The sequence below is a fragment of the Cebus imitator genome, unplaced genomic scaffold, assembly GCF_001604975.1.
Source record: "Cebus imitator isolate Cc_AM_T3 unplaced genomic scaffold, Cebus_imitator-1.0 Scaffold203, whole genome shotgun sequence".
Taxonomy (NCBI): Eukaryota; Metazoa; Chordata; class Mammalia; order Primates; family Cebidae; genus Cebus; species Cebus imitator.
This window is the reverse complement of record NW_016107518.1, coordinates 2,168,185-2,182,775: the sequence shown is the minus strand read 5'-3', so window position 1 is coordinate 2,182,775 and position 14,591 is coordinate 2,168,185. Positions and strand designations below refer to the sequence as shown.

Genomic DNA, 14,591 nt, shown 5'->3' with positions numbered 1-14,591 from the left:
GATCAACAAAATAAACCTCTAGCCAGATTAATAGAAAAGGGAGAAGCATCAAATAGATGCAATAAAAAACTATAAAGGGGATATCACCACTGATCCCACAGAAATACAAACTACCATCAGAGATTACTACAAATAGCTCTACTCACATAAACCAGTAAACCAGGAAAAAATGGATAAATTCCTAGACACTTGTACTCTGCCAAGACTAAACCAGGAGGAAGTTGAAACCCTGAATAGACCAATAACAAGGGCTGAAGTAGAGGCAGCAATCAATAGCCTACCAACCACAGTCCAGGTCCAGATGAGTTCACAGCCGAATTCTACCAGATGTAGAAAGAGGAGCTAGTTCCATTCCTTCTGAAACTGTATCAAACAATACAAAAGGAGGGAATCCTCCCTAACTCATTTAATGAGACCAACATCATCCTGATACCAAAACCAGGTAGAGACTCAACTAAAACAGAAAGCTTCAGGCCAATATCTGTGATGAACATCGACGCAAAAATCTTCAATAAAATACTGGCAAAAAGATTGCAACAGCACATCAAGAAGCTTATCCATCACAACCAAGTAGGCTTCATCCTGGGGATGCAAGGCTGGTTCAACATACACAAATCCATAAATGTAATCCATCACATAAACGGAACCAAAGACAAAAACCACATGATTATCTTAATAGATACAGAGAAGGCCTTTGACAAAGTTCAACAGCCATTCATGCTAAAAACTCTCAATAAACTAGTTATTGACGGAACGTATAATAAAATGATAAAAGCTATATATGACAAACCTACAGCCAATATCATACTGAACAGGCAAAAGCTGGAAGAATTTCCTTTGAAATAAGGCACTAGACAAGGATGCCCTCTCTCACCACACCTATTCAACATAGTATTGGAAGTTCTAGCCAGAGCAATCAGGAAAGAAAAAGAAATAAAGGATATTCAATTAGGAAAGGAGGAAGTCAAACTGTCTCCGTTTGCAGATGACATGATTGTATATCTAGAAGACCCCATCATCTCAGCCCAAAATCTTCTCAAACTGATAAGCAACTTCAGCAAAGTCTCAGGATACAAAATCAGTGTGCAGAAATCACAAGCATTCCTATGTACAAATAACAGACAAACAGTCAAATCAAGAGTGAACTCCCATTCACAATTGCTACACAAAGAGAATAAAATACCGAGGAATACAACTAACAAAGGATGTAAAGGACCTCTTCAAGGAGAACCTACAAATCACTGCTCAATGAAATAAGGACACAAACAGATGGAGAAACATTCCATGCTCATGGTCCGGAAGAATCAATATCGTGAAAATGGCCACATTGCCCAAAGTAATCTACAGATTCAACATTATCCCCATCAAGCTACCAATGATCTTCTTTACGGAAGTGGAAAAAAACACTTTAAACTTCATATGAAATCACAAAAGACCCCACATATCCAAGACAATCCTAAGCAAAAAGAACAAAGCGGGAGGCATCACACTGCCAGACCTCAAACTATAATACAAGGCTACAATAATCAAAACAGCATGGTACTGGTACCAAAACAGAGACATAGACCAATGGAACAGAACAGAGACCCCAGAAGAAACACCACACATCTACAACCATCTGATCTTTGACAAACCTGGCAAAAACAAGCAATGGGGAAAGGACTCCATGTTTAATAAATGGTGTTGGGAAAACTGGCCAGCAATGTGCAGAAAGCAGAAATTGGGCCCCTACCTGTCACCTTACACTAAAATTAACTCCAGATGGATCAAAGATTGAAACATAAAACTGAACACCATAAAAATACTAGAAGAAAATGTAGGCAAAACCATCCAGGACGTAGGCATAGGCAAGAACTTCATGACTAAAACACCAAAAGCAATGGCCATAAAAGCCAAGATAGACAAATGAGATCTAATTAAACTCCAGAGCTTCTGTACAGCAAAAGAAACCATCATTAGAGTGAACTGGCAACCAAAAGAATGGGAAAAAATTTTTGCAATCTACCCATCTGACAAAGGGCTAATATCCAGAATCTACAAAGAACTAAAACAGATATACAAGAAAAAAACAACCCCATGAAAAAGCAGGTGAAGGATCTGAACAGACACTTTTCAAAAGAAGACATATATGAGGCCAACAAACATGAAAAAATGCTCATCATCACTGGTCCTTAGAGAATTGTAAATCAAAACCACACTGAGATATCTCACGCCAGTTAGAATGGCGATCATTAAAAAATCTGGAGACAACAGATGCTGGAGAAGATGTGGAGAAATAGGAAAACTCTTAACATAGTTGGTTGGAGTGTAAATTAGTTCAACCATTGTGGAAGACAGTGTGGCGATTTCTCAAGGATCTAGACATGGAAATTCCATTTGACCCAGCAATCCCATTACTGGCTATATACCCAAAGAACTATAAATCCTTCTACTATAGACACATGCACACGTATGTTCATTGCGGCCCTGTGTACAATAGCAAAGACCTGGAACCAACTCAAATGCCCATCAATGGTTGACTGGACAAAGAAAATGTGGTACATATACACCATGGAATACTATGCAACCATAAAAAACAATGAGTTTGTGTCCTTTGTAGGGACTTGGATGAATCTGGAAACCATTATTCTCAGCAAACTGACACAAGAACAGAAAGCCAAACACCTACTGTTCTCACTCATAGGTGAGTGTTGAACAACGAGAACATGTGAACTCCGGGAGAGGAGCATCGTACACTGGGGGCAGTTGAGGGGTGGGGGTAGAGGAGAGACAGCAGGGGGTGGGGAAGGTGGGGAGGGATAACACGGGAGAAATGCCCGCTATAGTATGCATCTAAAATAAAATGAATTTTAAAAAATAAAAAAATACACTTTAAGTAAAAAGATGCAAATAGATTAAAAGCAGAAGGATGGAAAAAGATATACCATGCCTATACTAATCAAATAAAAGCTGGAAAGGCTATGTCAATCGAAATAGATTTCAGGGAAAAGAATATTATGAAATGATTTTATTTATTCCTAGTAATGATAAAGAAATTAATTCATGAAAGGGATATAACAATCCTAAACTTTTGTGTGCCTAATAACATAGTTTCAAAATACATAAAGCAAAAACTTACAGAACTACAAGGGAAATAGACAATTGTCCACAATTAAAATTGGAGATGTCAACATCTCTCTTAATAATTGATAGATTAAACAGACACACAAAAATCAGTAAGAATACAGAAGACTTGAACAACACTATCAGCCAACTTTACCTAATTGACATTTATAGAACACTTCACCCAACAACAGAAAGGCTCATGTATATTCCTGAAGCTTTCAAGTAAACACGGAACCTCACCAAGATAGACCATATTCTGGGGCATAAAAATGTCTCAAAAACTTAGTAGAATTCATGTCATAGAAAGCATATTTTCTGACCACAGTGGAATTGAAATAGAAATCAGTAACATAGTATCACATTGGCCATGAAATAAAGAAAAAAGAGAAAAGTAAAAAAAAAAAAAAAAAAATTTGAAATCAGTAACAGAAAGACATCTGGAAAATCCCCAAATATTTAGAAACTAAATAACATACCTCTAAGTAGTCCATGAATAGTTATTAAATGGCACATCTCAATAAAACAAAGGGAAATGAGTAAATATTCTTAACTGAATGAAAATAAAAATAACGTATCAAAATCTTTGGGATGTAGCTAAAGCAGTTCTTAAGGCGAAATTTATAGCACTAAATCCCTATATGAGAAAACAGGAAAGGTCTCAAATCAATGACTGTAATTTCTTACCTTAAGAAATTAGAAAAAGAAGAGCAAGTTAAATCTGAAGCAAGCAAAATTCAATGCAATAGAAACATAGAGAAAAATCAATTAACCAAAAGCTCATTACTTATTAAAAAGAGCAATAAAACTTATAAACCTCTAGCCAAACTGATCAGGAAAAAAAAAAAGAAAATACAAATGACCAATATCAGGAATGACAAGGAAAACATCATTACAGATTGTAGAAATCTTAAAGGAATCATAGAATACCATCATTAACTTTATGCAAATAAATCCAACAACTTAGCAGAAACGGACAAATTCCTTCAAAGACACAAACTACTAAGCCTCATTTTTAAAAAAGGAATCTGGTTTTTTGAATTTTCAGAAAAAAAGAAAAAAGGAAAATCTGGATTTCCCTACATCTGTTAAAGAAATCAAAGTTATTTTAAACCTTCCTACATAGAAAACCCTGGGCCTGGGAAGGCTTAAATTCTATAAACATTTAAGGAAGGCACAATACCAATTCGACACAAACTGTTTTAAAAATTGGAGAGGGGGCCAGGCATGGTGGATGAATACCAGCACTTTGGGAGGCTGAGGCAGGGGGATCACTTGAGGTCAGGAGTTCAAGATCAGCCTGGCCAGCACAGTGAAACCCCTTCTCTACTAAAAAAATACAAACATTAGCTGGGCATGGTGGCGGATGCCTGTAGTCCCAGCTACTTGGAAGGCTGAGGCACGAGTATCACTTAAACCTGAGAGATGGACACTGCAGTGAACTGAGATCACGCCACTGCACTCCAGCCTGGGCAGAGCAAGACTCTGTCTCCAAAAAAAAAAAAAAATTGAGGAGAAGCCCACTGTGGTGGCTTACACCTGTAATCCCAACACTCTGGGGAGGCTGAGGCAGACAGATTGCTTGAGCTCAAGAATTGAGACCAGCTTGGCCAACATGGTGAAACCCCAACTCTGCCAAAAATACAAAATAATTAGCTGGCTGTGGTGACATGTGTCTATAGTCCTAGATACTCAGGACCTTGGCTGAGGTGGGAGGATGGCTTGAGCCCAGGAGGCAGAGGTTGCAGTGAGCCGAGATCATGCCACTGTATTCCAGCCTGGGTGGCAAAGCCAGAACCTGTCTCTAAATAAATGAATGAATGAATGAAAGAAGAGGAAACACTTTCCAACTCATTCTATAAGGCCAGCATTGCCCTGACAGCAAAACCACAGACATTGCAAGAAAAGAAAAATACAGACCAATATTCTTCATGGACATTGATGTAAAGATTTTAAACAAAATTTTAATATATTGAATATATGAAAACAATAATGAATATATGAAAACAATAGTGAATATATCAGAACAAAGTAAGCCTTATCCAGGAAAGGCAAGGTTGGTTTAATATGTGAAATTTAATATAATTACCATACATCAAACTAAACACACAATAATTTAACAAAAGCAGCATTTGACAAAATAAAATAGCTATTCCTAATTCTTGGCTAAATTCCACAAGTATATTTTTTAAAGGCACGGTTCCTCTCCTGAAATTTGGCTTTTATTCTATCATTCCATTAAAACTTCCTTTACTATATTCATCAGCATCTATTTCTGAGATACAATATAGCATGGCTATTAGGAGAATGGGCTCTGGAGCTTGACTACTTGAGTTCAATTCCCAGCTCTACCCATTACTAGGTATGTGATTTTCACCAGTTTTAACTTCTCCATTCCTCATTTTTCCTATCTGCAAAATGGAGATAATAAAAGGACTTCCCTTATAGGGCCCTGTGAAGATTTAAATAAGTTCATACATATATAAAGCACCTAACTTAAAACAGTGCCCGATATGTGATTTTAAAAAAAAAACTGCAGAAGGAAGTGCTAGCTAAGATTACTACCTCTGGAAAATACCTAGTTCTTAAACTCTGTAGTTCTCAGATGATCTCTCAGGCTACACGAGAAGCATTTCAGCAAGGTAAACTGAGTCTCTTTTAGAGTGCATACTGAGTGGTGAAGCAAAGGCAGAGCCTGACACTTGAATCCTGGCTCCATCATTTATTAGCCAGGTGACCTTGAGCACCTTACTTAGCCTCTCTAGATCTCTTTATCTCTGAAATCATAAGATTGTTGTGATGATTGAGTAATAGAATACTTTTCTTTCCTCAATCTCCTACCAAAGCTGGACTTGTTTTATTAAAATGCCTTCCAATCAGACTGGTACCAGGGCCAGCTTCTCCAGAGACCAAGAGCAAATGCTGGTCCTAGGGGAGGTCAATACTGAAAGGTCAATCTTGTACTCAGCTATGACTTCCAGGATATTGTCTTCCCAGAGGCCAGAATTATTTCTCAGGATCAGGAGGGTGGCCTCTTAGAAACCCATGAAAACTCCTGGGATTCCGATGGGAATGGCCTGGCCTCTCTCTAAAGGGCCTATGATCAATCTCCTTTTATTCTACCTATTAGCTGGTAATACTTCCCAAGGTCAGCCCCGGAATTTATAATCTTCTCTATTTGGGAATTAATTACTATTTATAAACATGATGACTGCAAAAGTCTATATTTTCTTATTCTTTCTTAAAAGTCTATTTTCTACTCTAATATTCTATGAGAACTTAATTCCTATTAAAATATGAATGTTCACATTTTAATATCCTCTCAAAACTGAAAGTACATCTACCACTAGCTAAATAGCATGGCTCCATATGAATTTTTCCCTGAAATTGCTGATGACCTATCCATATTACTGAGTTCATCTCTGGGTTTTGGTTCCACCACTTTGACCCACATTTCTATTTTTATGCTGGTCCCCCAAAACAAGAAGACTGTTCATTGTCCATTCCCTACTGTTAGCAGTCACAACCATTCTGCACTGACCAAGGTTATTTACTCAGGAATCATCTTCGTTAAATCTCTTCTTTGTTCCCCACGTATGGTCTAGTCAAGCCACCGTAGTAGGTTCTAGATATATACGTGTCTCCTTTCTGGCTGCTCTAACCCAAACCTTGATCATTTTACAGCACAACAGTGATAACTTTCTTGCTGGCCTCCCCCCTCAGGCCTGTTGTACTCATAGCAAGAAAAACTTTTTATTCAGGTGTTATGGTGAACATGGCAACAATTTTTAATTCTACTTACACCAAACAATTTAAGTCTTGAAGACACTCCCCTACTGACTGTCATCTAGTGGCTTTTATTTTTTGGCAGTTGGATCCAAGCTCACCAACATGGCTAACTATGTTTTCTCTCGTTGCTTGTATAATCCTCAGTCTCAAGGCCCACATGCTCCTATTACATGATATGGTACCTAAGAACATGGGTTATTGGGTCAGACTGCCTGGGTTAAATTCCTCGTTCCATTACTTATCAGTTGTGAACCTCTCTCTTAATCAAGTTTCCTCATGTAGAAAGGAAGAACAATAGCAGGACCAACTAGCCTGACAGGGTTATTGCAAGGATTAGATGATCTATGTAAAGCACTAAAGACAATGTCAGGCACACAGTAAACACTCAGGAAATATCAGTTACTACTGACCTCCTACTGTTACTGCTTCCTAACAAAAGACCCAGGGTCTGGTACATAGCAGGTACATAGCAAGTTGAATCAAGGAACAGAAACCCATTCTTGCTGCTAAAATTATTCAAACACTAGTGAAAGGCACAGGTTTTTAATCTGAAATTTTGACCTACCTTTAAATCTGAGTTGGCTGCAAATTTCTGTCCAATTAAAGCTGCATTTCCTCCTACATAGTGCTGTAAGAGAGTTCAAGGCTTTTAGACAGTATTTTAATACAACCAAATCACCCAAGTTTAATCATTATTTATTTTAAAAATTTACAGTCCATTTTTCCAAAAACATTTTGAGATGATTTTACATCAAAGGATACAGATTAAGTTAATGAAACACAGAAAGTGAGTTATAAGGTGAAGAAATAAATACGACAACCATGAAAATTAGTCTGATTGCTTTAACTATAGATCAAATTTAGCTCTGAGCTTACAAGTAGCCAGAACAGACATAGAAAACATGAAAAGTGTGGACAGGGCTTGGCTTATCTTCTACATTATAGTCTTCTAAAACGAAGAAAAATGTCACTATCCTGTGGAGAATCATTCACTAGATACTATAATGAACTAAAATCTAACTCTTTTTTTTTTTTTTTGAGACGGAGTTTCGCTCTTGTTACCCAGGCTGGAGTGCAATGGCGCGATCTCACCGCAACCTCCGCCTCCTGGGTTCAAGCAATTCTCCTGCCTCAGCCTCCAGAGTAGCTGGGACTACAGGCACGCACCACCATGCCCAGCTAATTTTTGTATTTTTAGTACAGACGGGGTTTCACCTTGTTGACCAGGATGGTCTCGATCTCTTGACCTCATGATCCAGCCGCCTCGGCCTCCCAAAGTGCTGGGACTATAGGCGTGAGCCACCGAGCCCAGCCAAATCTAACTCTTGAGTGAGGCACATACGGGCTTTATATCTAACCCATGCGTTCCTTACCACCTTCATCTCCTGCCCTTCCCTTCCATATCCTGCTGCTTACAGCTCTCCAAGTCAGCCTTCCTCTGTCTCTCTGCCTTTGGCACATGCTGTTTCCTTCCATTAGGACACCCTCCCCTTCTCATATACGTACTAGGCAAACCCCTGATCACTTTCCAACAATCAGCTGCAGTGTCACCTCTTATGCAATGCCTTCTCTGTTACCCTTTCCCCACTGACATCTGTCTTCACGCTGCCCTCACCAGGTAAGATTACAGATCTCTTCCTACCCCTTATAACTTGAACAAACCTCTAACATGGCTCTTGTCCCCTTGGGCCACTATCGTCTGGGCACAAGATTAGCTCTTTCGGGGCAGGGACTGTTTTCTAAGTGTTCAGTAGATGTTTGTTGCTAAATTTTGAGAAATGAAGAAACACACTGATGTGTTAGGAAATATAAAGGTTTTCCTGGGAGTAAATTCTAAAGATAATGGGCCCTAATATAGGACAGTATTTTCCCTTAAACACCACATCTCTCAGGTGAGGACCTGGAGAACAGATTCAGGGCTGGTGTTCCACGCTGCTGACTAAGGGTGGATTCACGTGCCAGAAATCTGACACATAGGAGATAAGGTTACTGTTCTATTACGCAAGCTGAAAAGCCTCATCAATAGTGTTGCGTGGGTTCAATGCTACTATCCCACCTTCCTAGTCCTCAGCCCATGCAGAGGCATAGACTAAACCAGGGGTGTCCAATCTTTTGGCTGCCCTGGGCCACACTGGAAGAACTATCTTGGATCACACATAAAACACACTAACAATAACGATAGCTGATGAGTTATTAAAAAAAAAAGGAGGGAGGGGTATAAATCTCACAATGTTTTAAGAAAGTTTACGAATTTGTGTTGGGCCACATTCGAAGCTGTCCTGGGTTGCAGTTTGGAAAAGCTTATAGTAAATAATTCTAGATGGCAGACATCACTCTCATCCCAATTTTGTGCTGACCAACCTCTGAATTCAGGTGGGACAGCAACAGTTTTTAGGAGACAAATTTAAAACCTTTTGTGATATGCAGGTTGAAATTTGTCCTTTTAACATGTCAGCCTTAATTAATGTTTTATTTAACCATGATAGCTAGAATTTACTAAAAAAAATCCTGGGAAAATAGTAAGATATCTACAAAGCGGATTTCAGAATTTTCATATAATGGTTATTAACTGTTGTTTATCAGTCAACCTGCCTTAAACTATAAAGAAGTACAAAAAGGCACTCCCTTAGTGAAGGGGGCTTTTACAATGTTAAGAAATAACTTGGACCATCACAAAGCTAAAGTTGCTGTAAAAGTTTTTTTCATCAAGAAACAAAGGCAGAATCAAGAGAGAAGAGAATTTAAACTAGTGGTTTAAATTCTATAATTATAAAGACTTTTGAGCAGTGGGCTCATCTTCATATTAGAACTATGGAGATTCTCTCATAAGAGACAAGAATCTCACTATTGAGCTCAGCTGTCAAAATGGTAACTAAAATCTTAACTTGCTATCTCCTTTAGAAACTCAGCTAATGCCTATGCCCATTTCTAATGTTCAAATAGGCACCTTCAAGGACAAAAAACTGTTTATTTTAAAAATTTTTTGAGACAGGGTCACACTGTGGCCCAGACTGGAATGCAGTGGCATGATCATGGTTCACTGCAGTCTTGATCTCCCAGCCTCAGGTGAGCCTCCCCCAGGCACATGTCACCATGCCCAGCTCATTGTTTCTATTTTTTGTAGAGACAGGGTTTCACCACGTTGCCCAGGCTGGTAATTCCTGGGCTCAAGAAATCCACTTGTCTCAGCCTCCCAAAGTGCTGGGATTATAGGCCTAAGTCACTGTGCCCAGCCTCAAATCTTCAGTCATCAAAATAAAAGCAGTCACAAAGGTTTGCCGGTGAAAGGTGCCAATTAAAAATGGCATTAAGAGCTTCCCTGGCTAGAACTACCAACCCAGATGGGGTGCCCAGCCAAAGGCAGGTTTAAATGAGGAGGAAGAATGGGGTGGGGTGCAAGACATGGGAGATAAACAACGAAAGCTCAGCCTCAAGGGGAATGGGGGTACATGCAGGAGCAGGCATACCGGGGTGAGGTAGGAAGAGCCATGGTTGGGTCTCCAGCCCCAGCACTGCCTCTTATTCCATGTGAGCCTCCAGGGAGTGCCTGGACCATGCAGGGCTTTGTATATAATCACCAGGTGAGCTTGGAAACGACTAAGGTTCTCTCTAACTAACAGGTTCTACCCTGCAGGCCAGTAGTTCTCAAAATGAGGTTCTCAGACCTAGAAGATCAACCAGAAAACTCACTGGAAAGGTAAATTCTTGGGTCCCATCCCACATCTACTCAATCAGAACTCTGGGAGTAGGCCCAGAAATCTGTGTCTCGACAGCCTCTCCAAATGATTCTGATGCATGCTGGAATCTGGCAACCACCAACTAGACCAGCAGTTTCAATCAGGAGTGATTTTGCTCCTCTCCTCTTCAAACTGGAATGAAAAGTTGCTTGCTTGCTTCTAGGAACTATAGGAAAAAGGCATCTTTTCCCATCCTTAATTTACTATTGCTTAACCAAACAGACCTGGGCTCCTGGGAATTCTGACGCAACCTGGGCGATGTCATGAAAAGTTTCCTTATCACTGAAGAAGCGCTCAGCAGCTGCTCCCTTCCCCATGAAATGAATGAAGGCTTCTTTCAGATCATTCCTTGAATGTAGAACGCTGTGATCTTTCCCATTCCCAGGACTAAGGCCAAGTGCCTGCAAGAGCTTCACCCCTGAGAGCACCACATCAACACATGCATTGACTCTGGAAAGAGGAAAAAAACTGTGTGAAAGAAAACAGCAGAAACACTGAGTAGCTATTTTGCATTTAACAAAAAAATGTTTCTCAGGACCGTATTCAACAGAAAAATGGGGGAAGTAGGTCTGAAACCTGAATTGGAAATAGCACATGGCAGGAGGAAAATTACTTTAACTGGATGTATGTATTAGGATCAGAACACAGGACACTTCAGTAGTTTGGCAAACTTTCACACTAGTTACAAAGTGAGAAGAAAGGTGCTTACCATTTCAGAACAAAGCTACTGTATCAAAAATATAACATCTCTGAGAAAACGCTGGCAGAGCCAAACTGGATTCATGCTGGCTGTGTGACTTGGGCAAATCACTAATTTTGCTGTGCCTCGTTTCCTCATACGCAAAATGGCAATAATATGAGCATTTAACTCATAAAGCTATGGTTAAAAATTAAATAAGTGAACATATCCTTAGGAACAGTGATTGATACAGAGCAATCAAAATACATATTTCAGTCAAGGGCTAGGTATCAGACATTTTCCCTCCAAAGACAAATGAGGATGGTGGTAACACAGAATGAATTCCTGAACGCTGGAGTTCTCAGCTGAAACCCTGTCTCTTCAAGTTTAGTGGTGATTTACAGACTTAGGCACACTTGCAGCATTGTAACAACTCACCCCTTGGTCAGACCGACCCAGGAACATTAAAGAGCTGCCACTCCTGGTTGTCTGGAAATTATAAAGTACCGGTTGAATCCCTTATCTGAAGTGCTTGAGATCAGAAGTATTTCTGATTTTGGATTTTGGAATATTTACATATACAAAATGAGATATCTTGGGAACGGAACCCAAGTCCAAACACAAACTTCATTTACATTTCATGTGTACCTTATACATAGAGCCTGAAGGTAACTTTATGTTTTAAATCATTTTGTGCATGAAATAAAGTCTGTATTAAATACTCCCACGTGAGTGTAATTTTCACATAGAAGTACTTAATATATGGTAGTGACATCATGTAAGTGCCCCCAGAGTTCTGAATTTCAGAGCATTTTGGATTTTGGGTGCTCAACTTATCCTAAGGTTGTCTGGCATGGCCTCTCCTATGTGTGCACGGAGAAGGTCTGGTTTATATTTTCAGGGGCTCTTTGCTAAAAGTCATCCCTTTTTTAAAGAGAAGGTTCAAATAATTAGGGTAGCTAGATGAAGTCTTCCTGCCCCTTCCCCTGTCACAGTCATCTTTATTCCTGCCTCTGCCTATTGGGATGTCCTTCTGACCAGTGAGGCTGGATTACCATACAGGCAGCTCCCAGCCGGCCAACTGAGATGGTCCCTAGCGACATGGGTGACTGGGCTTCAGATTTAATTCTGAGCAACTCTGAAACCAGAAGGTAAACTCATTAATAAAAATGTCCCAGTGGATGAGATTTTGGTGTAAAATACATAGTTACATTTCCTGTCTAGTTTCCTTCAAAAATGAAGAGGAATGAGACTGGGATGAAGAAGAAGAACAAATGGACTGCGTCCTCATTATAAGGGTCCTTTTTATTAATTTTTCCCCTAGGGATTCATGTTTTCAAAGGAGTTTTGCCTACCAAACAGCATTTAAATACTCAGTTTCTTGTTCAGGACATACATAATGACTCTGGTCAACTGGAGAAGCATAACCTAAGAGTTACTAGGCCTTTCAGTGCATAAAACATCTAGCTACTCTAATTATTTGGCCCTTTTCTTTAAAAGAGGGATGACTTACACTGAAGAAACACTGAAAATATAAGCCAGAACTTCTCTGACATACACAGGAGAAGCCATGCTGGACATGCACGTGGCAGGTGCTTAAAGATATGTTTAAAATATCTTTCATTTCATAGGCTTACAGTTTAAGAAACCAAACACACCTTGCAAACTGTCTCAATTCCACCTCAGATAGGGTGCCCTTTATTTCTAATGAATGCAACATTAGATTGGTAGGCAGAATCAGGAATAGAAGTATCTCTAGCTCTCAATCCCAGTAGGTTCCTAAGTTTCAGACAGTGAGGACTTGGATAAGGAGGGATACCATTCCTCCAGACAGCCCAGTCTAAAAAAAACTGTATCCAAATGGATTTGGGTCCCGAGTCTCAAGAGTAAAAGTTCAAAAAAACAGAGGGAAACCTGTCTTTGAAAATACTTCAAAAACTATAAACACCTCACCCTCCACATCTAGTCCTGCTGAGATTTTACAGACTCCTTAAAGATGAGAATGGGGAAAGCTGCTTCCAAAAGTTATGAAAGAACAAAAAGGAACAAAGTTCAGCATATTTTGTAATACAAGGCAACACCCAATTAGTTCCATAACTCCGAACTAATTTTGAGTTAAAAAATATCACTATCACGAAACATTTTCCATCCTTCACCTAATCACATCAGGAGTACTAAGGGAAAATAACCAGTTTTTCAGACTGGTTCATGGTTTACTTGATGACTTCTTATAATTTTAAAAACAAACAGGCAGAGCATGTTGGCTCACGCTTGTAACCCCAGTACTTTGAGAGGCCAAAGAGGTTGAATCCCTTGAGCCTAGGAGTTTCAGACTAGCCTGAGCAATATAGGAAGAGCCCATCTCTACAAAAAATATAAAAATTAGCCAGGTGTGGTGGTGCACACCTGTAGCCCCAGCTACTCAGGAAGCTGAGGCAGGAGGATTGCTTGAGCCTGGGAGGAGGCAGAGGTTGCAGTGAGCCAAGATGGCACCACTGCTCTTCAGCCTGGGTGGGAGAGCAAGACCTTTTCTCAAAAAACACTCAACATCTACTACGTGTCAGATGCCAAACAAGTATTTTACATGTACTTTTTATGTGATAATATTTAACCAGAGCAAGAACCTTTCTCTGCACTTACCTCAACTTAATAGCATCCCAAAATGTAAAAAGCATATTACCTAAGGTGCTGTATTACCAAGGGGAAATAAAGGGACACAAAGAATCAGAAGACTTTTCAGCCAGAACCACCATCTTTCAGTAATTTGCCAAAATGACAAACACAAAGGAAAAGAGGAGAGGCACCCGATGTATGTTCTCTAGACCTTTTAGAAAACATGGAGCTGTCCTTTGGCCATGTATATACGAATCTATAAGAAATGTGATATTGAAGAATCAAGGGAATGGGTACTGTTTAAAAAGGAATACCCCACAAAGGTTACCATGGCAAAACTGGAAGAGTCTACAATGTTACCCAGCATGCTGTTGGCATTGTTGTAAACAAACAAGGGTAAGATTCTTGCCAAGAGAATTAACGTGTGTATTGAGCACATTAAGCACTCTAAGAGCCAAGATAGTTTCCTGAAACGTGTGAAGGAAAATGATCAGAAAAAGAAGAAAGCAAAAGAGAAAGGTACCTGGGTTCAGCTGAAGCGCCAGCCTGCTCCACCCAGAGCAGCACACTTTGTGAGAACCAATGGGAAGGAGACTGAGCTGCTGGAATCTCTTCCCTATGAATTCATGGCATAAGAGGTGTTAAAAAAAATAAAAGACTTCTGAACTATA

At 39.6% G+C, this 14,591-nt stretch overlaps 1 protein-coding gene across 11 annotated transcripts in view; it reads right to left on the bottom strand.

Moving 5' to 3' along the window:
* The window catches only part of ADPGK (ADP dependent glucokinase), a 40,869-nt gene that overhangs the window by 20,337 nt on the left and 5,941 nt on the right, over window positions 1-14,591 (bottom strand). For 5 of the 11 annotated variants that reach the window (XM_017548081.2, XM_017548082.2, XM_037745547.1 and 2 more), the window contains exons 2-3: window positions 10,853-11,078; window positions 7,457-7,519 (exon numbers count right to left, since the gene is read on the bottom strand). The exons of 2 other annotated variants lie outside the window; for them this stretch is intronic. In XM_017548081.2, coding sequence (XP_017403570.1) covers window positions 7,457-7,519; window positions 10,853-11,078 — 289 coding nt within the window. Of the gene's footprint in view, window positions 1-7,456; window positions 7,520-10,852; window positions 11,097-14,443; window positions 14,583-14,591 lie in introns of those variants that run through there. 4 more of the 11 variants (XM_017548079.2, XM_017548080.2, XM_037745546.1 and 1 more) reach the window with 3 other exon arrangements.